Source organism: Phocoena sinus, chromosome 8, assembly GCF_008692025.1.
Source record: "Phocoena sinus isolate mPhoSin1 chromosome 8, mPhoSin1.pri, whole genome shotgun sequence".
Classification (NCBI taxonomy): Eukaryota; Metazoa; Chordata; class Mammalia; order Artiodactyla; family Phocoenidae; genus Phocoena; species Phocoena sinus.
This window is the reverse complement of record NC_045770.1, coordinates 61,342,851-61,368,239: the sequence shown is the minus strand read 5'-3', so window position 1 is coordinate 61,368,239 and position 25,389 is coordinate 61,342,851. Positions and strand designations below refer to the sequence as shown.

The 25,389-nt window shown below is 47.3% G+C and overlaps 1 protein-coding gene across 5 annotated transcripts; it reads right to left on the bottom strand.

The window, feature by feature from the left end:
- Nucleotides 1-13,519: 13,519 nt before the first annotated feature.
- CCKBR (cholecystokinin B receptor) lies at nt 13,520-25,160 on the bottom strand. 5 transcript variants are annotated; one of them, XM_032641768.1, is made up of 5 exons: nt 24,914-25,160; nt 15,999-16,250; nt 15,595-15,844; nt 15,114-15,328; nt 13,520-14,941 (listed from the first exon to the last, which is right to left on the bottom strand). In XM_032641768.1, the coding sequence occupies exons 1-5, from the start codon at nt 25,062-25,064 to the stop codon at nt 14,403-14,405; spliced, it is 1,407 nt and encodes a 468-aa protein (XP_032497659.1). In that variant the 5' UTR covers nt 25,065-25,160; the 3' UTR covers nt 13,520-14,402. The 5 variants fall into 5 exon arrangements, with proteins under 5 accessions (XP_032497659.1, XP_032497660.1, XP_032497661.1 ...); XM_032641769.1 differs by having other exon boundaries at nt 15,114-15,286; nt 24,914-25,151; XM_032641770.1 differs by having other exon boundaries at nt 15,114-15,175; nt 24,914-25,133.
- Between the last annotated feature and the right edge of the window lie 229 nt (nt 25,161-25,389).

Below are 25,389 nucleotides of genomic sequence, written 5' to 3'. Positions count from 1 at the left end.
TACTTGGGTTTATAAATAATTTAATTATGATGACTCTAGGTGTTGATTCTTTCTGTGTTTATTGAAATTCATAGGGTTTCTTGAATCTGTGGCTTTAGTTTCTTGCTAGAAGCTGCCCTAAGCTCCTTGCCATGTGTCTACTCACAAGACCAAGACTTTTATAACATAACAACCATGAGAGGAACATCCTGTCATTTTGCCATATTCTCTTGGTTAGACTAAAGTCATACAGGTCTCTTCTCCTACACTTAGGGGGCTGGGGGATCCCTTAGTGCCTGTTTACCAGAGTCTCCTATTAGATTCCCTACTTTGCAAGACCCTGGCTTTGATTTCTGTGCACTGGGACCCTTGACGCTAACATTCTAATTTGGGGAATATGCAAGTACCTTCAGGGTGAAAGCGGCTCCCATGGCTTCTTACCCTTCTTAAGTCCACTTCACATTTTAGCTTGATTATTCCTTACTGTTTTATCATCTCTTCATTGACCTTAAGAAAATGTTTCTTACGTTTTATTCAGTTTTCCTCTTTCAAGTTATTTTCAGCCAGAGGGTTGATCCAAATAACCTAGCCCACCATTACTGGGAAAAAGAAGTCCTGACTTAGTGTTTAGAAGATTCACTCCGATTACTGTTTGAGGAACAGCCTGTAAGGATACAAGCATGGAAGCAGAAAGATAAACTAGTTCGTTATTGCAATAATCCAGGTGAGAGATGACAGTGGCTTTGTGAAGGGTGGCAACAATACAGAAACTCCAGACAGAAGGGGCAAATAATTTAAAAATAAGCCCTTTAAAAATAGACATTTAAGGGTTATATATCATCATTTTCTCCCAAGTAAAATAGTTAAGGCTAGGGTTGAATAGAGGCTCATTAGGACTCTTTAAAAATAGACATTTAAGGGTTATATATCATCATTTTCTCCCAAGTAAAATAGTTAAGGCTAGGGTTGAATAGAAGCTCATTAGGACTCTGGAATCTACTGGGTGGTGTTACATTCCAGTATTTTTTACATTTTAGTGGAAACTTGTGGTTCCATTGCCACCATACCCACCATCAGACATTGGTTAAAACTGTATATATATATATATATATATATATATATATATATATATATATATATATACAGTCTAGCTATACATTTTTAGCAGAAAAGCCCTGAGCTAGTGAGTAATAAACTTCCATGTACTGACATCGACTGTATAAAAGATTTCCCATTTTTCTGCAGACAAGGGAATGGGAAGGTGCATTCTCATCCTCAGAGGAAGTCACTTAAGAGACTCTGCAGCTTTGAATTGGGCTTGTGGTCTAAATATCCTCTCAAATACTCCTGATTTTCTGGGTTTGAGTGGTTGGTGTGGCTCTTGGTTGAGGGTCTTTAGGTCACTGGCATTCTGTGTTGCAAACTATTGGTCTTTGTGTTTCCTCCCGTTAATGCCATGCCATCTTCACGTAGGAGGCTCAGCCAGGTTGGCCTGGGTTGCCTTGTTGCACCTCCTTTGCTGTTCTGCAGTATTAAATCGGGGCCTCTGAGGGAACATTTCTATCTCTTCAGGCAGCCCAGCTCTCCCCAGATTTTATCCCTAGCCTGCAAGTCCCTCCAACCACTCCTATGATTGTGGTTGGACCCCTGCCTTTCTCTTTAACTCCATTTCATGCCACTTTCCCCAGCCTCGTGGGACCTCTGTTTCCTGAACTCACCAAGGTTATTCCTGCCCTAGAGTCTTTCCTTCCCTATTCCATCTGCCTGGAAAGCTCTTCCTCTAGACCTTCTGGTAGCTGGCTCCTACTCACCATTCGAAAGTCCCTAAATCTTCCCTTGGGTTCAGCATCAGTAGATTAAATGAACACCTAAGTTATATGGATCCTGCACACCGATCAGAAGAAAGGTTAAACACCTTCTAAAACAATAAGGGGGGGCAGGCAAGCCAGTCTAAAAGACAAGAGAGAAGTCTGTAGCACCGTCTCACCCCTGCAGAACAAAGGAGCAATAGTTTCACCTGAGCATATTTGATACCTCCTAAGCTGTGAGTCCTTTATGGCTCTGTTATGGTCTGAATGTTTGTGTTCCCGCAAAATTCATATGCTGAAACCTAACCCCCAAGGTGATGGTATTAGGTGATGAGGCCTTTCAGGGTGATTAGATCATCTAAGCAGAGCCCTCATAAATGGGATTAGTGCCCTTATAAAAGAAGCCCAAGGAAGCTCCCTTGTCCATTATACCATGTGAGGTTACAGCAAAAAAATGGCCATCTAGGAAGCAGGCTCTCACTAGACACCAAACCTGACAGCACCTTGGTCTTGGACTTCCCAGCCTCCAGAAACATAAATTTCTGTTCATAAGCCACCCAGTCTATGACATTCTCTTACAGCAGCCCAAACAGACTAAGAAAAGTTCCCAATTTCTAAACTATGACTCTGAGTAAAGGCATGCCTGATAGAGAGAGGGCTCCACACTGAGGGCTCTCAGAGATGCTGTAGTGGGACCAGGAGACCTGATGTCCAGGGTGATCTGCCTTTCTGGAGAGGATGATTTTTGAGTCTGGAGACATTTTTTTGTGGTCTCAGCAAGTCATCAGCTCTGTGTTACGTCTTGTCACTGAGCCACATCCTACTAGAGTTATCTTTATTCCAGACTGGCCGATATTGGCTTCAATAATATCGCAACCAATCTGTTGTTTCTACTGAGTCATTTACCTTATCTGTGACTCTGAGCAAGTCATTTCTGTTTTAACTTCTTTGCCTGTAAAGATGGGGATAATGTAACCATCTCAAGACATTACTGGTGTTGCTGCAGTGACCAGGTTCGAACAAGAGGAAGTACTTTGAAAGGGTTAATTAACCATTACGTGACTAGGAGGTAGGATTATTAATTACTTGCATTTTGTCAGATCACAACAATTACCACCCAACCCAACAGTTGACAGCAGTGTCTTCCAAGTCCCGCTGAGTGGGAGGCCTGCCAGTGTCAAAACATATTAGAATCAAGGCTTACCCAGGCAGCTACTTCTGGGGTCCATAACAGTATGTGTTTTTCCTGTACTTGGTGAGGGCCCGTCCTTGCTGGAGTAAGTGAGTACACTGGCTCTCCTCCTAAGTCCTGCCTTTCCCCAAATAACTTTCCATCCTCTATTTCACTTTCCTTTCTTCTTCTTGCCCATCTGTTTCCCTTCCTTATCGATCACTCAGCTCAAGCAGCCCCGCCCTTCATCCCGGTCCCTTCCGTTCATTACCTCCTCCTCTCATTAGTCTCCCCTGCCGCTCACCCTCCTCCCGACCCAGCCACTTTTCTTTGCACGTCTTTTCTGTCGCGTCCTTGTCCAGAAAGCCCATTTCACCCAGCGGCACCCTCTGTGCACCAGACTCTCTCCCTCCTCTCATCCCAGCCGTTCCTGACAGCCGTTTCCGGTGCATTGCTTGGGTTCCCAACAGCAGACACTGCAAGTTCAAAGCTGGCAGGAGCGCACGGGCTTCATGTGCACCCACGGGTGGGCGCCCAAGGGGCGGGGCGTCGGGAGGGCGGCGCCGCAGCCCCTGAGAAACAGACAGATCCGATTTCCCTGGGGCTCACCCGAGCAAGGTGACCTATCGGTCGGTACCAGCTGGAGCCCGAAGTTTTGCGTGTTGCGTGTGACAGGGCCTGGCGCTGAGCCACCCCTCCCTCGGGCACACCTCACATGTCTACATCTCCTTCAGAACTGGCCTGGGTCAGTCTCTCCTTCAGAACCTGCCCTTGAGAGGATTTACTGGAAGGCAATGTGACAAGGCAAAGACTGCGCAAGCCGAACCTAGTACCCATTCATGGGAGCGTCCTCCTTGTTCATGCTCTCTCTATAAAATAACTAATTTTTTCATTGTTTTTATAATTGTTAAATTATACTTGTTACAACTAAAGTGATCATTTAAGGAATGCACTGAATATGCGATAGTGGAATTGTATTTCCACAAGCACCAGCAGAATTTGCTCTCTTAAAGGCCAAAATTTACCTCCTAAAGCAGCCCATCGGGTGCTGGATAATTCAAGAGAAAACTCAGCAGAGGCCTCAGGCACTTCCCAGGAAAGATTACACTTTGAACACAGTCATAAACTTTTGCTCTCTTTTAAAACCCCACTAAAAGTACAGGAAAGGGATGTTCCCCCCTAATGTACTATTTGCAATATGGGTGAAGGTGAGAGGAAGTTAGGGAATAGGATTTCCTCATCTATCCTAGGCCAAAATGTATAATGTGCCCCCACCTCTTATGCTCTGTTGCCCCTCTGGCACCACGCTGAGGATTTCCTGATCCCTTAACTGAATTTCAAGTGACTTTTTTAAAAGGTATAAATCCTCAGAGATGGTGAGAAAAAAGAGGTGATGACAAAATTTTGGAAACTGAAAAATAGATGGACAGGTGTTTTATGACTTAGGACACCTAAGTAAGCAGAAACCTAACCCTTCAGGGTAAACAAAGAACTGCCCTGACTAAATGACAGAACCCTCAAAAGGCCTAGGAATTGGTGGTTCAAGATATCTCTGGAAGTGGGAGGGGGAGGGAAAATAAAAGAAGATTCGTTGACAGCTGTCGAGAAAAAGATTTCTAGATCCCTTCACTAACTCTCTACTGCTCTTCTCACTGGGCAGAAGACAAGAGGTTTGTCTGGTGAAGGAAAATTGAGGGTTCTTCAGGCACACTTGAAAGCAGGCATACCATAAAACAACCGGAAGCTTAAGTGCCCATATGCACAGAAAATGCCTGGTCAGCCTACCTCCACCCCAAGGTCTGCTCCCACTGGCTCCCCAAATGCTGACACCCGGGCCTTTATTCTCTCCAGGGAATTGGAGAAGTTCTCTAGGACATCTCACCAGCCAATAAGGAAAGAACTGAAGGTCTAGACATCTGGAGTTCCCAACAAACAGCCTGACGAGATCAACCTACAATGAATCTCCCAGCTGCCAAGCTCTAGCCACTTCTCAGAACTTCTGATCAGCTGTTAGTCCTCCACTGTTAAACTAAGTCCTGTCCTACTGTGAATAGGACTGACCTGTACAACCACCAAATTCCAAAATCGACAGCCACTACATAAAGTAAAGGATCAGAAGTCAAATGACTTTGGTCTTCCAAAGCACATCTTCAGGGCTTCCCTGGTGGTGCAGTGGTTGAGAGTCTGCCTGCTGATGCAGGGGACACGGGTTCGTACCTGGGTCCGGGAGGATCCCACATGCTGCAGAGTGGCTGGGCCCGTGAGCCATGGCTGCTGGGCCTGCATGTCCAGAGCCTGTGCTCTGCAGCGGAAGAGGCCACAACAGTGAGAGGCCCATGTACCCGCAAAAAAAAAAAAAAAAAAAAGAACATCTTCAAAATATTGGTTAAAATAATTCTTCCCACCTAGAATTCTATATCTGGCCAAACTAAGAATCCAGTGTGAGGGTAGAATAACACATATATAGACATAAAGATATCAAAAGTTTATTTCCATGCATCCTTTACTCAAGAAAGCTATTGGGATATGTTAGGGCCAAGACCAAGGTAAAGTTAGGTACTTTCTTGCTTTGGTTGCAAATTTAAAAGAGCATCAAAAATTTAGTCATCAAGATAAAAAATATTTTAGTGCAATGTTAAAATAAATTAAAATTAATGCAAAAAAAATCCATGTTGAACAAAATATCAAAATGTTGAATAAAGACAAAATCCAGCAGGGCTGGGATTAAGGTGAGGTGAGTGAGGCCAACTCATGCAAGTGCAAGATGGGATCCTATCTTCATTAAACATTTTGATATTTTGTTGGTTATATACATCAGCCCTACTTAAAGTAAGACAGGACTACATAAGGTCATGAATACAAGGAGGTGAACATCATTGGGGATCACCTTGGAGCCTGGATATCACAATAACAATAATTATGCTATTATTTTATTAGGTGAAAAGGGGGTATAAGATTGCGTGTGTCTGGTTGGTGGAAATGAGTTAAACCCTCATCTTCCTTGGAGGGGGTAGTCAACAAGGTAATACTGCCAAACAGAAGAACCCAGAAGTAATATTAACATGTTATTAAAAGACATGGTGGTAAATACTTTGGAGAAAATGGATATAAAGATTTGAAAATCATTCCCGCGTGGGAAGGGGAAATGAGCAAGGCAGGGGCCCGGGGACTGCTATTTGTCTTAATGTTGTAGAATAGTTGACTCTTAAACTGTGTGCGTATATGACAATAAAAATATTTAAAATAAGTAGATCAGTGTTCGAGATTTCAAAAAAAAGAAGACTCTAAAGTACTCATAATGGGGGAACTTCCCTGGTGGCACAGTGGTTAAGAATCTGCCTGCCAATGGCAGGGGACATGGGTTCGAGCCCTGGTCCAGGAAGATCCCACATGCCGTGGAGCAACTAAGCCCAGGCGCCACAACTACTGAGCCTGCGCTCTAGAGCCCGTGAGCCACAACTGCTGAGCCCATGCACCACAACTACTGAAGCCCGTGCGCCTAGAGCCCGTGTTCCACAACAAGAGAAGCCACCGCAATGAGAAGCCCTCGCACTACAAAGAAGAGTAGCCCCTGCTCACCGCAACTAGAGAAAGCCCATGAGCAGCAATGAAGACCCAGTGCAGCCAAAAAATAAATAAATTAAAAAAATAAAGTGCTCATCATGGAAAGGCAGAAGTTTATTGGACTTCATTACATGATGTTATGATTCAGTATTATTTTTACTCTGGATTACATATAGAGGAGGCTACCAGAGTTGTCTCAATGCTAGGGCATCTAATAATTTTCCTTAGCTTGTATTTCACAGGGGAGATAGCTGCTGTATCTCATGTAGCCCTCACAACTACATAGCAAGGCATAAAATATCCCCAGGTGAGGGATACTGACAGATGAGGGGAACTGAGGCTCAGAAAGAGAAAGTAACCAGTCAGAGCTAATCACTCCATAGTTAATGGTATTTGGGTGGACTGGGTACCAGATCTTTTCTGTGAGACCAGTTTTTTTTTTCCTTTGGCCATTGGGAGCACAGGGTCTTAACCACTGGACCGGCAGGGGAGGTCTCTGACCAGGAAACTGGTGTTAGCTCTTTACCCTGTAGCTGCATATTGGTCTCCTTTTTTTGCGGTACGCGGGCCTCTCACTGTTGTGGCTTCTTCCGTTGCGGAGCACAGGATCTGGACGCGCAGGCTCAGCGACCATGGCTCACGGGCCCAGCCGCCCCGCGGCACGTGGGATCTTCCCAGACCGGCACGAACCTGTGTCCCCTGCATCGGCAGGCGGACTCTCAACCACTGCGCCACCAGGGAAGCCCCAGATCCCCACTTTTGCTGCCTAGTTCTGGTTTGATTTGCATCACCGTCCCAAGTTCGTGGGTGCAGCTGCTCCCTGACAATGTGAGGGTCCTCCATCTCTCTGGCTGCACTTAAAGCCAGCCTTCCAGCCTCAACTACGCTAAGCTCTTGCTCTTGCCTTTTCTGGGCTGAACTACAGATCCCCACATCTAGGCAGCCTGGGGGCTGCCCTTTAAGTTCCCTGAACTGCTGCCCATTACTTCATGGAGGGCTAATACAGCTAAATTTAGAAGGATCAAGGGATTATCTGATTTGAGGCAAAAAAGGGATTTCTTTTCCCCTGCCCACAAACTGAATTCTACCTGGAAGGCTCTGCCCCTGTCCAGGTGGGGCCTTTGCACCTGCCTTTCCTTGTCCACATGCAGTGTGGTAGCTCTGTTTCTTGACACGTAGATGGGATCTTGTATCTTGGCTGGGAGTGTCTTGTGTTCTGCCTTTCCCTTGTTGGTCAGAGCCCATTTGTTTCACCCTGGGAAATTCACTCAAACCAGCCTTATCGTTCAAATAAATGTACATTCCTCAAGAGCCCTTGCATGTCTTATCTCTCACTACTTACATGCCAGGTTAGTATTCTGGAGCCCCAGACTGTTTGATTAAGGCAAAGTGCCTAATTTGATTAAGACAATGTGCTTAAGACAATGAGCCTAATTGGTTAACTATTTCCTTTCCCAAGATGTAATTACATGGCTGGGTTAGAATTCTGTTTTGAAAAGACTGGGCCCTACCAAAACGGAGGGGCTGATCTTTGTGATGGACTAAGCATCTGGCTGACCAAGTAGCCCCTGAGGTTGGAGGACAGTTAATGAGGCTCAGAGAATAGGAAGCAACCCGTGAACCATGGTTAGAATCTGTGACAAGGACTGTCACTTCCAGGATGGCCCCACCTCCAGGCATTATATCCCAGCAACAAAGCTTTGACCTCAGATGGGCCTTGCTTTCTTCCCCACCCTTTCCATTTGCTTTTCTTCCCATAGATAACCTGAAGGAACAAAGTCTGTCCGTAGAACATCCCTTGCTTCCCACTAGTCATACCTGAGTAATCAGTGTATAGTCCTCCAAAGGTCTGGCTTGAGTGTCTATGAGAGGGGCCAGCTTCTGGCAGAAGGGCCCCCATACCCCCATGCATGTTCACTGTGATACCTCCCCTTCTCTGGTTTGTCCCCATATCTGAGACTTAGCTGGAAACCTGCTTTCCTGGAACGTTTGAGGGGGGTTAGATTTCCAGGACAACTGCCATCCTCATTTTTTGCGGACCTGGCTTCCCTTTCTCCGGGGGGCTTCCCTCCAGGCATAGAGATACTAGAACTGGGGCTTGCTGAAGGATCCAGGTCTGTAGAGATAGACTTACCTGTGCTTCTACTTTGAGCCCTGAGACGTGTCCTGAGTGGTTCTAGTTGCTCCCAACTCCCCAGCCCTGAATGTCCTCTCTTGGAGGTCAAAGTCAGGATGTATAGTGAAAAGAGCATGGGCTTCGGAGTCAGGTAGACCTGGGTTCAAGTTCTGACTCCACCACTTTCTAACATCATCTCCTAGCAGACTCTGAGTCTCCCCTTGGACTCAGGGTTCTGTCCCCCTCAGTTACGGGTGGCCTTCTCTCTGCAGAGGGCTTTGTTTCCTGGTGCTGTTCCTTCATCCTGGTCTTAAAGCAATCTCAAATCTAACCCTTCCTATGATATGTGCTCGTACAATGATAAGCACTTTTTTTTTTTGGCCGTGCTGCGCGGCTTGCAGGATCTTAGTTCCCCAACCAGGGATTGCACCTGGGCTCTTGGCAGTGAAAGCGCGGAGTCCTAAACACTGGACCAGTAGGGAATTCCCAAATAAGCACTTTTGAGCATTGTTTCACCTAATTCTCAAAATGGCCGTGTGAATTATGATTCTGATACCAATTACAATGTTTTTTACTACACCACCAAGAGGTGCTCTGACACCAGCTGGTGTCTTATAATTCAACACAGTTCAGACATTATCTACCTGGAGATAGTGTCAGATCCCACAGATTAAGAGCTCAGTCCTACAAGACTGGCCCCCACCCCACCCCCACTGCCCCAGATGCTGTCGTGAGTCCAGGTTGTCACTTGTGCTTCTGACCAGCCAGTTATAAATTGAAAGGGTCCCACAGCCCCTACCTTTGGTTTGATTCATTTGCTAGAGCAGTTCCCAGAACTCAGAGAAACATTTTACTTACTAGTTGCTGGTTTATTATAAAAAGATATAACTTAGGAACAGCCAGGTGGAAGAGATGCATAGGGCAAGATACGTGGGTAGGGGTGCAGAGCTTCCATGTCTTCCCAAGAGAGACACTCTCCCCAAATCTTCATGCGTTAACCAACCTGTCAGCCCCTGTCCTTCTGAGGTTTTATGGAGGCTTCATTACCTAGGCACAATTGATTAAATCATTGGCCATTAGTGATTGATCTTAATCTCCAGGCCCTCTCCCCTCCTCCCCTCCTTGGAGGTCAGGGAGTGGGGCTGAAATTGACAACCCTCTAATTACTTGGTTGGTTCCTCTGACAAAGGAGTTCCCATCTTTAGGTAACCTAGGGGTGGTCCAAAAGTCACCTCATTAACATAACAAAAGATACCTTTATGGCTCTCATCACTTAGGAAATTCCAAAGAGCTCTGTGCCAGGAACAGGACAAAGACTGAATGTATATTTCTTTCTTTTTTGTTTTTAAATCTTTATTGGAGTAGAGTTGCTTTACAATGTTGTGTTACTTTCTACTGTAAGGCAAAGTGAATTAGCTATACATATACACATATCTCCTCTTTTTTTGGATTTCCTTCCCATTTAGTCACCAGCATTGAGGGGAGTTCCCTGTGCTATACAGTAGGTTCTCATAAATTATCTATTTTATACCTAGTATCAATAGTGTATATATGTCAATCCCAATCTCCCAATTCATCCCACTACCCACCCCCCTTCCCCTTTGGTATCCATATGTTTGTTCTCTATGTCTGTGTCTCTATTTCTGCTTTGTAAATAAGATTGGTCTATACCAGTTTTTTTCAGATTCTGCATATAGGCGTTGATATATGATACTTGTTTTTCTCTTTCTGACTTAACTTCACTCTGAATGACAGTCTCTCGGTCCATCCACATCTCTACAAATGGCACTATTCCATTCCTTTTTATGGCTGAGAAATATTCCATTGTATGTATGTGCCACATCTTCTTTATCCATTCCTCTGTTGATAGACATTTAGGTTGCTTCCATGTCCTGGTATTGTAAATAATGCTGCAATGAACAATGGGGTGCATGTGTCTTTTGAATTATGGTTTTTTTCTGGGTATATACCCAGTAGTGGGATTGCTGGGTCACATGGTAGTTCTATTTTTAGTTTTTTAAGCAACCTTCTTCCTGCTCTCCCTAGTGGCTGTATCAATTTACATTCCGACCAACCGTGCAAGAGGGTTCCCTTTTCTCCACACCCTCTCCAGCATTTATTGTTTGTAGATTTTTGTGGTGATGGATGGCCATTCTGACTGGTGTGAGGTGATAACTCACTGTAGTTTTGATTTGCACTTCTCTAATAATTAGTGATGTTGAGCATCATTTCAAGTGTTTGTTGGCCATCTGTATGTCCTCTTTGGAGAAATGTCTGTTTAGGTCTTCCACCCATTTTTTGATTGGGTTGTTTGTTTTTTTGATATTGAGCTGCATGAGCTGTTTGTATATTTTGGAGATTAATCCTTTGTCAGTTGCCTTGTTTGCAAATATTTTCTCCCCTTCTGAGGGTTGTGTTTTCGTCTTATTTATGGTTTCCTTTGCTGTGCAAATGCTTTTAAGTTTAACTAGGTCCCATTTGGTTATTTTTGTTTTTATTCTCATTACTCTAGGAGGTGGGTCAAAAAAGATGATTTATGTCAAAGAGTGTTCTGCCTATGTTTTCCTCTAAAAGTTTTATAGTGTCTAGCCTTATATTTAGGTCTTTAATCCATTTTGAGTTTATTTTCGTGTATAGTGTTAGGGAGTGTTCTAATTTCATTCTTTTACATGTAGCTGTCCAGTTTTCCCAGTACCACTTATAGAAGAGGCTGTCTTTTCTCCATTGTATATTCTGGCCTCCTTTGTCATAGATTAGGTGACCACAGGTGCGTGGGTTTATCTCTGGGCTTTCAATCCTGCTCCATTGATCTATATCTCTGTTTTTGTGCCAGTACCATATTGTCTTGATTACTGTAGCCCTGTAGTATAGTCTGAAGTCAGGGAGTCTGATTCGTCCAGCTCCATTTTTTTCCCTCAAGATTCCTTTTGCTTATTATGAATCACAATATCACAGAAGTTAACGTAATTATTCCCATTTTACAGGTGAGACTGAGAACTCACTAAGATAACTTGTGCAGAATCACACAACTTTTAAAAGGCAGGACCACTGGTACGCAGATCTTCAAGGCTTGAAAGAAGGCAAAACAGCATAATGGAAAGAAACAAAGCTTTGGAGTCAGATACCTGAGCTCAGTTCCTGCCTCCGTTCTGGCTGTGGGGCTTGTGTAAGCTTCCCTAAGCTTTCTCAGCTTCACTTTCCTCTTCTGTCAACTGAAATTGTTCTGGAGAAGAGTTTTGAGAATGAAATGAATTGGTATATACAAACTCGTGTCACACAGCACCAAGAAGCATCAGATTTCACCCCACCCCCTCCATCACCCCAGCTTCTAGGCCCAGGCTCAGTCATCTTCCCATGACATCACGCTGTTCCCTGCCCAGGATGGGAAATCAGGCAGGAATACAAATAAGTATGACAGAAGAGAGAAAGCAGTAAGTACTCTACAAGCAGACAAGCTTTGTGAGGGTGACCAAGCAGGACTTCATGGAGACAGTGGTAGTACATCTGGATCCGAAATGTTTTGTCAGATTTCAAGAGATGGAAAAAAGATGGGAGGATCCCAAGATTCCACATCTGGTAACTAGATAGGGCGCAGGGTGGAGTGATGGATGTGTAAGTATTCTGCAGATGAAAGGGCTGCACAGTGTGTGAAACGGTGTTATTTAGGCCGCGCCTATGCACTAGGTTCTAGGTTAGCCCTGGCCCACTGTGCTTGAGCTCATACGCCAGGCTGAGAGGCTGGACTGATCCCTCCCCCACTGAGCTCCCCACCTCCATCTGATGGTCAGCAGGAGCCCAGGCCCCAGCTGGAGGGGCTGACGGTGGGGCAGCCTCAACAAGGCGGTCTCTCCTTCAGAAGGGATAGTGGGGCTGGGGGCTGGGGAATGTTGCAAGGGCAATGGGCAACCTTATTTCCACCCCCTGGAAAGCTGGCATGAGAGAAAAAGGTCCAATATCTTGCTTTCCACAACTCCGACCAGCTGGGATTCTATTTTTAACCAGTGCTGTCTTAGTTGACAGCTTGGAACGCCTTCTCCACCCTTTTCTTCCTTCCTCCTGCCTCTTGCAGCCCAGAGCCCTGTAGAAAGGATGGATGGGAGCAGCTCAGCATTGGTAAAGAGAAGACCACTCTCCTTTCTCACTACCCTTCACTCCATCCAGCCTTTTTCCAGCATAGTGGGTGGATTTTAGAGATATTATTGGCTGAGAAGCTAATGAAGCTTACATTTCAGGGCTCCTCATTGCACAGGTCTCTTCCAAAGGCCCTGGTCAGTGTCCTAGCAATTTTGTATCTTTAATTTCATTTTTTTTTCTTAAAAAAGGGCACCCAGTTTTATAAGCTCCAGGCCCCACAGAACTTGGGTCTGCCCCTTGATGGGTATGGCGTCTCTCCCACCTCCAGCTCAGTGCCTACTTCAATAGGATTATATCTGTCTTGGTCCAATTTATTGTATTACCTTGAGCAGCTTTCTTTCTTGTTCTGGGTCTCACTTTCCCCAACTGTTACAAGATGAAGTGTCAAGGAGCCCTCTCCCAGCATACCATGCCTCTGTTTATTTATGTATGTCCCCTTGGTGAGGTCATCTGTTCTTCCTGTTTGTCATTATGTGTGTGGAGGGGTGGTATTGCTGTCTCCGTCCCTCTCTGGGGCTGGATCAGTCTTATAGTCAAGAGGGAGGCTGGGCTCTGGGACTCCTATTCAGGTCCAGGCCCCTGTCTCCCTACGCTACCTCTCCTCCTTGCTGCTGGCCAGTAAGGGTGTTTCCATGGGGAAGAGTGCATTAAAAAGTCCCTACTCTAATTAATTCTGTATACCTGTCATGTTCTGACCCATGGTGTTTCAAATACACATTGAATAAACTGAGTCTTATCATACACTGCTTCCTCTTTTCATTAAAATTTTAATAAGCATCTATTAATACAGCACCTTAACAATGGTACCACTTTAGGACAATGTGCTCAGGAATCATTATGTGTCATGGATGTCCCACCTCCCAGCCCCACCTCCATTCCCAGCTACTGCATACGACTGTGGTGTGAGGTGGGTCCAGGTTGACCACTCGGAGAGAATTTACACAGCCTCATCTAGACTCAGACCACGGGCTTTTTGGCAGGGGGTCATGCACAGGAGTGAACAGCAGGGGGAGGGACCTGATGGAGAGGACTCTACAAAATCCTGTGCCTCCACGCGTGCCCCAAAAAAGTCCAAAAAGGAAATTAAGGGGGAAGCCAAGTCATTTATTATTTCTTGAAAAAGTTGGGTAATGGAGGAGGGGAAGGACTATAGTATTTAACTGGAAAGGAATGAAAGGACTTTTCAGTGCAAAACAGCTTGTTGGTCTGGGAAGTGTGAGATTAGGCAGGTTGGTGTTTGCAGCACTGATTGGTGAAGGGCACGGTGAGGTCAAACTGGGGACAGCCTGGAGCATCTCAGGAGTCATTCCTGTGCCAGGCTCCAGAGCCCTAAAAGATTCAATGCCATTACTATATGTGTGAGAGGCAAGTCAGCCCCTGTCAGAGTTTCCACAGTGTAGAGATAGTCCACAGCTAGGGACGCTGTGTCTGTATGTCCAAGGTCAGTGCCATGTCTCTGTGTGCCAGGCTCAGTCCCACATCAAGTGCCTTCTTTCCTGTGTGGGGTAAGCCACCTTTTCCTGTGCATTGGGGTTAGTCAGTCTCTTGTGTCCGTTGGTCTGCGTCTCTCGTGTGTCTGGATGGGGCCAGTCCGTCTGTCCTGCCTCAGCTCCCACTCCCGCTCCACCCCTCAGCCAGGTCCCAGCGTGCTGATGGTGGTGTAGCTCAGTCTGGACAGTGAGGCGATGGAGGGGGTGGGAGGATCCTCGTCCGGTAGAGGCCTGGGGCGAGCTCGCGGAGGCCGAGGACAGCAGCGGGCGCAGGTGTCGAGGCAGGCCTGGCGAAAGCGACGGTGCATGAAGCAGTAGACCAGGGGGTTGACACAGGCAGAGGCGTAGCTTAGCAAGTGGATGAAGGAGATGGGCGCACCCGAAAGGGCGCGATGTGCACCGGGGCCGTCGAAGGCGCGCCACGTGTTGGCGCTGTACACTGGCAACCAACACAGGAAAAAAAGCACAACGATCACCAGTAACATCCGAACCACGCGCTTCTTAGCTAACAGCTTGGCTTGGGCCGGCCGGGTGCAGGATCCTGGCCCAGGCGCGGGTCCGGTCAGCGCGGACAGCTCCAGTACAGGCCGGGAGCGCGGAAGCTGCACGTAACAGCCATCGCCGTCCTCGCCAGCCAGCCGGGTCTCCGACCCGCAACGCCCATTCGCGTGGGCAGGACCTGAGCACAGACGGTGGGCGGTCAGAACAGAAGGCTGAGCTCTCCAAATCCCCATTGGTCTCCCCCCAACCCCCCCATTTCCAGTCTCTCTTCCTACTCACACACCTTTCCGCCCCACCCACTTTATGTCCCGCCTCTTCCCAAAGTCCCGCCCCTCCTGGATTTCACCCACCTCGTCCGGTCCCACCGGGCAGTCCTCCTTGACTTCCGACCCGGCTCTGGCTCTCGCTGTCACTGTCACCGTCAAAGCGAAGCCCTAAATAGAGCTCGCGGGAGATAAGCCCGTAGGCCACCGCCATAACCACCCCCGGCACGAAAAACAAGAGCAGAAGCAGCAGTACCGACCTGGAGACAGAGCACAGACCAATCGCGCGGGTCTCTGTCCAGCTATAATCACAGATGGAGGAAGACGCAAGGGTTGATGTTTCTAGGGCTGGTGACCAGGCCCCAGAGGTAGAAGTAGGATTTGGGTATGTGGCCGGGAAGGGTTAGAGAACTGGGGAGAAGCCCCGAATGGGAATCCCAGGGTGGTGGGAAAGGCAATTGTAGTAATAATTGTTAGAGCAGCTGGAGGGAGATTCTGGGTAATGGTCGTGAGTATCTGATGGAGATGGAGGAGGGAATTCCCAGGAATGGGTTATAGGGACCCTCACCAGGTTTGGCGAACTCGCGCACTGGGCCACCGATGCATGCATTGCAGCACGCGAGGTCCCGCTGGCTGCACGGCAGTGTACACCGGGTAGGGCACCATGAGCAGTCCGGACAGCATCCACGTGGCTACGATCACTCTAGCCGCGTGTGAGCGCGTCTGCCACACACGCGCCTGCAGTGGTCGGCAGATGGCGCTGTACCGCTCCAGGGCGATGGCCACGAGGCTTAGCGTGGACACGCTCACAGACACGCCTAGCAAGGGAAGAGGAAGGGGTCACCTAGGAAACTTGTACTACACACTCACCAGTGTGACTTCCATACCCGCTGACGGAGAAAGACCCCCTACATCCGGCAACGACTTTAGAAGAGGAGAGGGGCAAGGGAGGCCGGTCGGTTGTTCACCTACCCATGAAGTAGGAAACCGCCTTGCAGACGACTGTGCCAAAGATAAATGTGCCCATGAGATTGGGCAGGAGGGTGAAGGGCATGCAAGCCACGGCCAGCAGGAGGTCGCTGACAGCCAGGGAGAGCAGGAAGGCGTTGGTGACGGTCCTCAGACGGCGGCTGAGTCCCAGGACCACGATGATGAGCACATTTCCTCCGACACTCATCAGAAAGATCACAGAGTAGAGGGTGACCCTAATGGCCAGCTCCAATTCTGGGTAGGAAAAAGGGGAGGTGGCAGTGGGAGTCCTGGCCCCCACTCAGCCCGGCTCTCCAATTTCACTTATCCCCAGTCCTCCAACCCCCACTACCCAGCCAGATCCCCTGCTTTCCAAATCCCCGCCCCCGCCCCCAACCCCAACGACCCACTCAGTAAATGGTGAACTTGAATCCTTTACCCTTCTAACCCCTGGAGGCCTAGTTAAAGTGGCCTAACTCTACTCTTCCTTAAGAAAGCCTGTCCCTTCTCAAGCTTTGTTCCAAATCCTTCCTTCTCTTTGCAGCCAAACTTCTCGAAAAGATTATTTCCATCTTTTCATTCACCCCTCAATCTGTTACAACCCAGTGACCTGTTCCCCCATTACTGTTTGCACACTTCTCAAGGTTACTGAGCTTTAACTGCTAAACCCAAAGGTCTCTTCTCAGCTTATTCTACTTGACCTCCGGCAGCATTCGACCCAGTTGACCACCCACTATCTTTTGAAACGCAGGTCCGAGCATGTCTTTATTGTCTTAAAAAAACGACAACAAAACAAACAAACAAAAAGACCCTTCAGCTACTCTCACCTGTCTGCAACCCTTTAGCTTGTCATCCAGATTCTCCCAGAACTGCCCTCTTCCTCCTCCCACTTCCTCCCTGCAATGCACCCAACTTAAGGCACCGGATGACTCAGTTTCTGGAAGGCAACGTGTGCACCCATGATTCTCTCCTTTGCTCATGTCGGTTTCTCAGCCTAAAATGCTCTTTCACTGCCCATCCCCCCCCCCCACTATTAATACCTCCCCCCGATTAATGACTTTTAACAACAAACTTGTTTTCTGTTATCTGGTAAATTTCTATTCACCATTGTCTTTCAAGACTCAGACAGACTGCCCCCTCCTCTGTTAGGCCTTTCTGGACACCTTATTTGGAGCTAATCTCTCCTTCCTCTGACCACGCATGTTCCCTTCACATCTGTTAGAACCGTTTTTACTTTCCGCCTTATATTTTAATTATCTATAAACATTCATTCTCACTCCACAAGCATTTACAGAGGACTCCCTTTATACCAGGCCCTGGGGACAGAGGACATGGCAAATGCCCTGTGAGCTCTCATGGGAGAGCTCACAGTCTAGAGGGAAACTCAGATGTATAAACAGATAATTGTCACATGGTGTGATAAGGAGCGAGGTTGAGGAATACACAGAGTGCTCTGGGAGCTCACGGGAGGGACATGTAGTGTTGCTGGGCTAGACAAAGGGCTGACCCCATTCATTTTTGTCATTGCCTGTTGGGAGAAGGATTCATCATTGGGCTTCCATATCACAGCCAAGCAAACCCAGACAAAATTGAATAGAATTAAATTAAACTGGACCCAGTCACCCATGGCCTCAGCATGAGGGAGACTGGAGCTTGGAGGGAGAGAGGGCAGGGACAGAGCCTGCCAAGTTGGGGGGAGGGAAGGGCCCAGAGCTGCAGGGCCCTTTTTCATAGCCCCATACCTTGGCTGACTTTGGCCAGAGCTCCCAAATTAAACTGTTTTCTCATAACAATAGCTTGTACTTATTCAGAAGTTGTTGTAGACTTCGAGTAAGTGCTACTTACAAGAGATCCCCTAACTGAACTCAGCAGTGCTATTACTTGTTCAGAGCACCCAGTTAAGTTAGGAGCCGATTCAGAATAGAAGCCAGTCTCTAGATCTCTAAAATGCTTTGCCTTCTATCACTTCCTCCCTTCTCTGTCATTCATGGTGCTATTCCCCTCGATACTCTACCATGTCATTTCTCACTGTATTATTCTGTTCATTTTCTATCTCCACCACTAGACTATGAGCTCTTGAGCACAAGGGCAATGCCCATCATGTTCTCCAGCATGTCCCTAACATTCGGCATAATGTCCCCTGCACAGGAGCTGTTAACACCTGCTTACTGATGAATCTTAAATGGATCTCTGTCACTCTCCACATAAATGCACCTGCTCTGTCCCTCATTGTCCATCTTTCACCTCTGTGCTTCTAAGGCTCCAGCATGCGCTCTCCTTGCTGCCTCTGTCTCTTTAGAGACCCATGTTGGAGGATTTTGTTGGTGGAGGGGACGGGGCAAGTGACAGGCTGTGATTTTGGATGTGTTACTTTTACTATTATATACAAACCACCTGTGTCTCATTTAGAAGCTGGGCCCCTCTCTGCAGGGAAGGCTTATGGACGGTTTATGTGTGACAATTTGAGGTGTATGTGTGTGTGTGTAGGGGGAAATAAAGAACTTTGGGAGGGGGATCTCTGTCAGAGGTCCTTGGACCCAGAAGAATAGAGCAGGTGGTCTATCTCACACTCTATGTCTCCCCCCAGTCTATTGCCCCTCTCCGCCTCTCTCCCCCTACCCCTTAATTTCTCTAGTTCTATCTTCTCTAACACTTCTTCCTCTGTCCTCTGAATGTTTCTCTTCAACTAGTTTTTTTTTTTTTTTTTGGCCATGCCACGGGGCTTGAAGGATCTCAGTTCCCAACCAGGGATCGAACCCGGGCCCTGGCAGTGATGGCGCTGAGTCCTAACCACTGGACCACCGGGGAAGTCCCTCTCTTCAACTAGTTCTTGATTCAACAACCACATCTCAAGTTTGTACGGCACTCTAAACTGTGAAAAGCACATTTCTCATTCATTCATCTGGCTAATGGATCTCGTGTGTATCCTTGAACTTGGCTAATTGTGGTGTAGCTGAAAGATGGGGCTAGGCCCTCTATTATGAAGTTCCCAATCTGTGTGGGGACCTCTGAAAACTAGAGGACAAAGTCCCAGTAAAAATGACCAGCAACTGTACAATGTTTTGCTGTTTAACTGGGCACTTCCAGCTGTTACTTTATTTCCAGCCATCACCATCTCTCTAGGTCTTTGCTGTTGAACAGTTAGGAGATGTGAAAAGGCTAAGTAAAAGCAATCTTAGAGCTAGGGATCTTGGAAAAGGCAGGGAAGGATAAATCGTTGGAGCACAGGGGACTTTTAGGGCAGTGAAACTATTCTATATGGTACTGTAATGGTGCATAAATGTCATTATACATTTCTGAAAACCCATAGAACATACAACACAAAGAGTGAACCCTAATGTAAACTATGGAAATTAGTTAATAGTGTATCAATATTGGCTCATCAATTGTAACAAAGGTACTACACTAATGCAGAATGTTAAGAACAGGGGAAACTCTGTGTGTGTGTGTGTGTGTGTATGCATCCATGTATGTTTGTGTGGTGGCATATGAATGACCACAGTGGCTTCAGGGGTGGCAGAATGGGAGATGTACCTCCTGGGGTACAGCCACTAGTGCCTTGACAGCCTATCTGTGGGCATCCTTCTGCTGGGGATGAGAGGAGAGCAGAAATCAGACCGGGGACTCAGAAGACTGGGACAGCTCAGCTCTGCTTCTGGGGTCTAGAGGATCTGCATGTGTTCTGTCCAGATGATGGCAGAGAGGTGTGGGTACAAAAATCCAGATGACGCGACATGAAACAAAAACGGGCTTTTCTAAGAAAGGGTTCCACAGAACACTGAAGCTGCTGATGCCTCGAATCCTGTCACTCACTGGTGTGCTGGATCTGGTCACCCATCACTCAGGCATCAAAGTAGTACGCATGCGTCTGTGGTGAGCATGGATATGGCATCTAGCTGATTGTGGGTAACAGCTGGGTGATGGGGACATCCACATGTTAATGGATTCTAACGGAGGGGGCAGAAATAATATGCAGGGTGTGTATGTAGGTAAGATCAGAGTGAGCATTGGGTAATACTTTAGTCTTGGAGCTGATACCTGGGTGGGTGAGAGTAACACATATTTCTGTAGGCAATATCTGGAGAAGGGTAACAGCTACGTGTCTGTAGGTAGTATCTGATTGAGTGTGGGTTGCCTGTAAGTTTAGGCAATATCTGAGTAAGTGTTGTAACATCTGAATGAGCCAGGGTCTGCAGATAACGTCTCATTTTGTAAGTAACATCTTCAGGAAGCGTGGGTTACATTCAGAGGTCTGTATGTGAATAGGGGAATATCCAGCTGACGGTGATCATAGCTGATTGAGCAGAAGTAATATGCAAGTGTACGTGGGCAATGTTTAAGTGAGTGTGAACATGAGATATTAACAGATTAAGATGTTAATCTAATTGAGTAAAATAACTGAGCGCCTGGGCGAACATAGGTAGTATCTGAGTCTTTGCGGGTAATATCTGAATGTGTAAGAGTAATATCTATGACTTTATGGGTAATGCCTGGAGAAGGGTTACTTAAGTGAGCATGGGTAATATTTGATTGTACGTGGATAATAATAAAACAAAAGCGAGTGTGTTTGATGGGTGAGTAATGTCTGAATGACAGTGGGCAATATTAAAGTGAGTGTGGGTGACACCTGCTTTTCTGTGGGTAGCATCTGAGTGAACATGGGTAACGTTCAAGTCTATGTGGATTATATCAGAATAATGTGAGTAACATCCATATTTCTATCGGTAACACTGGAGTGAGCCTGGGTAAGATGCGTCTGTCGGGGTAACAGCTGAGTGAGTGTGGCTAACAGAGTCTCTGTGGGTAGCTTCTGACTGCCAGGTGTCACATCCAAATGTGTGTGGGCAGCAACGTCTAGATGACTTGAGCTCTGAATCACTTCACATTCTGCTTTCTCAAGGTCCCTTACTCTATTAGCTAGCGCTGCTATCTTCTGCACTTCAACCTTTCTCTCTCGGCCCGTTCCCCAAAAACATTTTTAAAATGGCCTTATCTCTACAACACATACACACTCAAAAGACAAACTATGCATGAGTGAGCGTGTGCACTCACACACACGCACACGCACACACACCCTTCCTCAACCCCATGTTATCCTCCTCGGCCCCATGTTATTTCTAGCACTATTCTGTTTTCTCTTCGTCTCTCTCTCCCTCCCTACCAAACTTCTGGAAAGTTTTATCTGCACACCTTGGTTCACTTCTTATAACCCCTCCCCCATGGCCCAAACTTCTACCAACTGTAGCCACCCCCTAACACCCACAGCTCCTCCTAAGACTTCCTTGTTATTGAATCGGAAGGATGCTGTTATGACCTTATCTGACTTATATGGGCAGCATTTGACATCACTTCTCCCACTCTGCTTGAAACTTTCTTTTTTCCTTGCCTTCTTGTCTCTCTGATGGTCTCACCTAGATCTACTTCATGGACTCTCCTTCCTCTGCTTGGCTTTTAAAAATGGGTCTTCCCATGCAGATGGTCAAGAGACACACGAAAAGATGCTCAACATCACTAACTATTAGAGAAATGCAAATCAAACTATGATGAGGGGCTTCCCTGGTGGCGCAGTGGTTGAGAGTCCGCCTGCCGATGCAGGGGACGCAGGTTTGTGCCCCGGTCCGGGAAGATCCCACATGCCGTGGAGCGGCTGGGCCTGTGAGCCACGGCTGCTGAGCCTGTGTGTCCGGAGCCTGTGCTCCGCAACGGGAGAGGCCACAACAGTGAGAGGCCCGCGTACCGCAAAAACAAAACAAAACAAAAACAAACAAAAAAACACTACAATGAGGTATCACCTCACACCGGTTAGAATGGGCATCATCAGAGAATCTACAAACAACAAATGCTGGAGAGGGTGTGGAGAAAAGGGAACCCTCTTGCACTGTTGGTGGGAATGTAAACTGATACAGCCACTATGGAGAACAGTATAGAGGTTCCTTAAAAAATTAAAACCAGAACTAACCATATGACCCAGCAATCCCACTCCTGCGCATATACCCAGAGAAAACCATAATTCAAAAAGACACATGCACCCCAATGTTCATAGCAGCACTATTTACAATAGCCAGGACATGGAAGCAACCTAAATGCCCATCGACAGATGAATGGATAAAGAAGATGTGGTATATATATATATATATATATATATATATATACAATGGAATATTACTCAGCCATAAAAAGGAACAAAATTGGGTCATTTGTAGAGATGTGGATGGACCTAGAGACTGTCATACAGAGTGAAGTAAGTCAGAAAGAGAAAAACAAGTATTATATATCAACGTGGAATCTAGAAAAATGGTACAGATGAACCAGTTTGCAAGGCAGAAATAGAGACACAGATGTAGAGAACAAATGTATGGACATGAAAGGGGGAAAGCGGGGCTGGGTGGTGGTGGGATAAGCTGGGAGATTGGGATTGACATATATATGCTAATATGTATAAAATGGATAACTAATAAGAACCTGCTGTATAAAAATAAATAGATAAATAATTTTTTTTTTAAATTGGTCTTCCTCAGGGTCCTGTCCCAGGACCTCTTTTTTTTCCCATCTGACACAATCTCGGTATGATTTAATCTATTCTCATGGCTTCCGTTACCACCTCTAGACAAACACCTTTCAAGTTTGTATTTCTAGCTCATACCTCTCCCCTATGTTCCAGACCCTTGGATGCAACAGCTTACTGGGTAACTCCACCTGGATATTTTACCAGCATCTAAACTCAGTGGGTTCCAAATTGAATGCATAATCTCCTTCAAACCTGTTTCTGTTCCTTTGTTATCCTCATTATACAGCACCAACATCCATCCAATTGTCTAAGCCAGAAACCTAGATGTCATCCCTTGACCTCTTCCTCCCTCTCCATTTCTAATAAATCATCAAGTTCTGTTGATTTCACTTCCAGAAGTGCCGGTCAAATCCACCCAATTCTCTCCATCCCCATTGCCAGTAGCTTAGTCTACGCCAGCATCATCTTTCATCAGGACCAATGTAATATAATAGCCTTCTAAAGGATGCTCCTCTCTCCATTGGATTGTCCTCCAATCCACCCTCTTTAATACAGAACTAATCCTGGCAGTACTACTGAACCTTTCAGTAATTCCCATTGCCCTCAGGATGAAATCCATACTCCTTAGACAAGGTCCATAAGGCTCTCTGGAAACCCTTTAGGCTGGTCTTCATCTTGAGTGTTCATTATTCCTCTCTTATGGTACATGTCTCAGGCACACAGAAACTATGACACACTGAACAAAAGGGCCATGGACTTAAACTCTGGCTGTTCACACATACTGGTCCTCTGCTCGAGATGCTTTTTGCTTTTTCTGCCCCTTCACTTGGCTGGCTTTCCCTCAGCTTTTTAATTTTTATTTCAATTTAGCCTTCACCTCCTCAGGAGGCCAACTCTGATTCCTAAGCCTAGGCTAGGCTAGATAGAGGTGCTCCTCTTCTGTGTTCCCACATCCCTCTCAAGGCACTTCCCACTCTGTACGACAATTCTCTGCTTACTTGTCCTTCTCCCCCACTGAACTGTGAGCTCCGTGAAGTAGGAGCTGTGTCAGTTTTGTTCTACTCCTGTCCTTAGTGCTTAGCAAAATCTCTGGCTCCATAAATATTTGTCAAGTGAAAGAATCTGGGTGTAACAATGAGAGAGTGTGTGACAACTGGTCTGGGAATGCATGCAATATTTTATGGGGGAAAATAAATACTTGAATTGCAGTTTATTCCCATTTTCCCTTCTAAAGCTTGGAATAATTTCCTTCTGCTTAACACTGTTCCCTCTCCTGGAATCCCACTTCTTCCTTTTCTGCCTACTGAACTACAGATTCAAGGTTCCCTCTGTGAGGTTTTCAGACCCCATCTCCTTTGGGTGCCCAGAGTTTGGTCCCTCTTGTGGGAATTCCAGTGCTGACTGTGATTTTCCCATTGGTTTTTGTCTCCCGCTTGCACTGGAGATGACAGTCCAGACTGGGTCTAGTTCAGCCCTGTGTACCCGGCACCTAACCCAGAGACTATAATAGCAGGTGTCCAGTAACCATGTAAGGAAAGAAAAGGTATAGGAAGGGGAAAAATAAGACTTGAGCTGGGTCGTTGAGAAAATGTGGATGTTGGCTGATGGGAGGAACGAAAGTCACTTTGGGGACTGGCTGAGTGGAAGCAGTCTGGTGGTGAGGGGGAGAAGGTGGCACAAAGGGGTGGGATGATGAATGGGGCAGCCAGGCTCTAGGAGGCTGAAACCTAAGGAGAGGCAGGCTGGAGAGGGGCTTGCAAGGGACCTGGAGACAGCGAAAGAGGGAGGGTAAAGACCCTTGAGAAAAACTCCAACTTGGGAGGCAAGGGGATCTGAGGAAATGGAGACAGGCAGCTCTAGAGAGCAGCCCCTCAGTCCAATGTCCAGCCTAATAATTCAGGTTAGAGGACCTCTTTTGGGAAGGCAGGGGGTTGGGTGGGGGACACAGGAAATTATAACGCTAACTTCCCATTCGGGTCTTCCAGAGTGCCCCTTCCCCAACCAGACCCCTTCTTTCCCCCAATCTTGCCTTCCTTCCTTTCTTTCCTTCCCCACTGTGGCTCCGTGAACTGGCTGCAAAAGGAAAGGAGAGACCTGGGAGGATTGGCTGGAGGAGGTCCTTGTCTTCCCACCGTCTCTGTCTAGGAGGCGGCTGTGTGTTAGGGGTGATCAGGAGCTCTGGGGGTGGTCAGGGGACCAGGGTGTGAAGGGGCTCTGACCAGGTAGTGTGAAGCTGCAATGGAGTTTTATGAGCTGTGGGGGACACATGCGTCGGGGGAGCTGTTTGGGGACAGACGGAGTATACTATGAAGGGACAGCGTGGGCGTTTGGGGAAGCAGTGGGGGCCTCTGTGAGTGTTGCGGGGTGCAGGGAGAAGGAGCTCGTGGACGGGGCTCAGGGAGGCACCCACCTCGTGTCCCGGCTCCGCGGATGCGCGGGGGCTCACAGCTGAGGTTGCCGGTGCCGCTGCCGTTGAGGAGGGGGCCCCCCGGGCGGCACAGGGAAGCCGCCGGCCCGGGTCCGTATCCCGGCACGCTCCGGTTCGGCTTCAGCAGCTCCATGGCCCCGGCCCATCCGCCGCCCCCTGCGCTCGGCCAGGCCGGCTCCCCGCAGCGGCTCCACCTGCTCCAGCGGAGATTCCGGCTGAGGCTCCCGCCCCGCCTGGTTCCCGCCCCCAACCCCGGCCCCCGCCCCTCCGCTCCTCCTCTCCTCCTCTCCTCGCCCCGCCTCGGCTCGCCTCCCTCCCAGGCTCGGGTCCGCCTCGGTCCTGCCAGGTGACTCTCCGCCCCCCTCTCCTGCTCCGGACTTACTCGTCCCCCCACCCCCGACCCCCACGACTGTCCTCGCGCCCTTCCTAGATCTCTCCGGTCTTCTCTTAAGAGATTT

Coding starts and splice junctions, on each gene's coding strand:
- CCKBR (XM_032641768.1), bottom strand. CDS start 25,064: ATGGAGCTGCTGAAGCCGAACCGGAGCGTGCCGGGATACGGACCCGGG. Junction 15,845..15,998: donor GGCGGTTTCCTACTTCATGG/GTAGGTGAACAA, acceptor TTCCCTTGCTAG/GCGTGTCTGTGAGCGTGTCC. Junction 14,942..15,113: donor GCCCGGTGGGACCGGACGAG/GTGGGTGAAATC, acceptor GTCTGTGCTCAG/GTCCTGCCCACGCGAATGGG.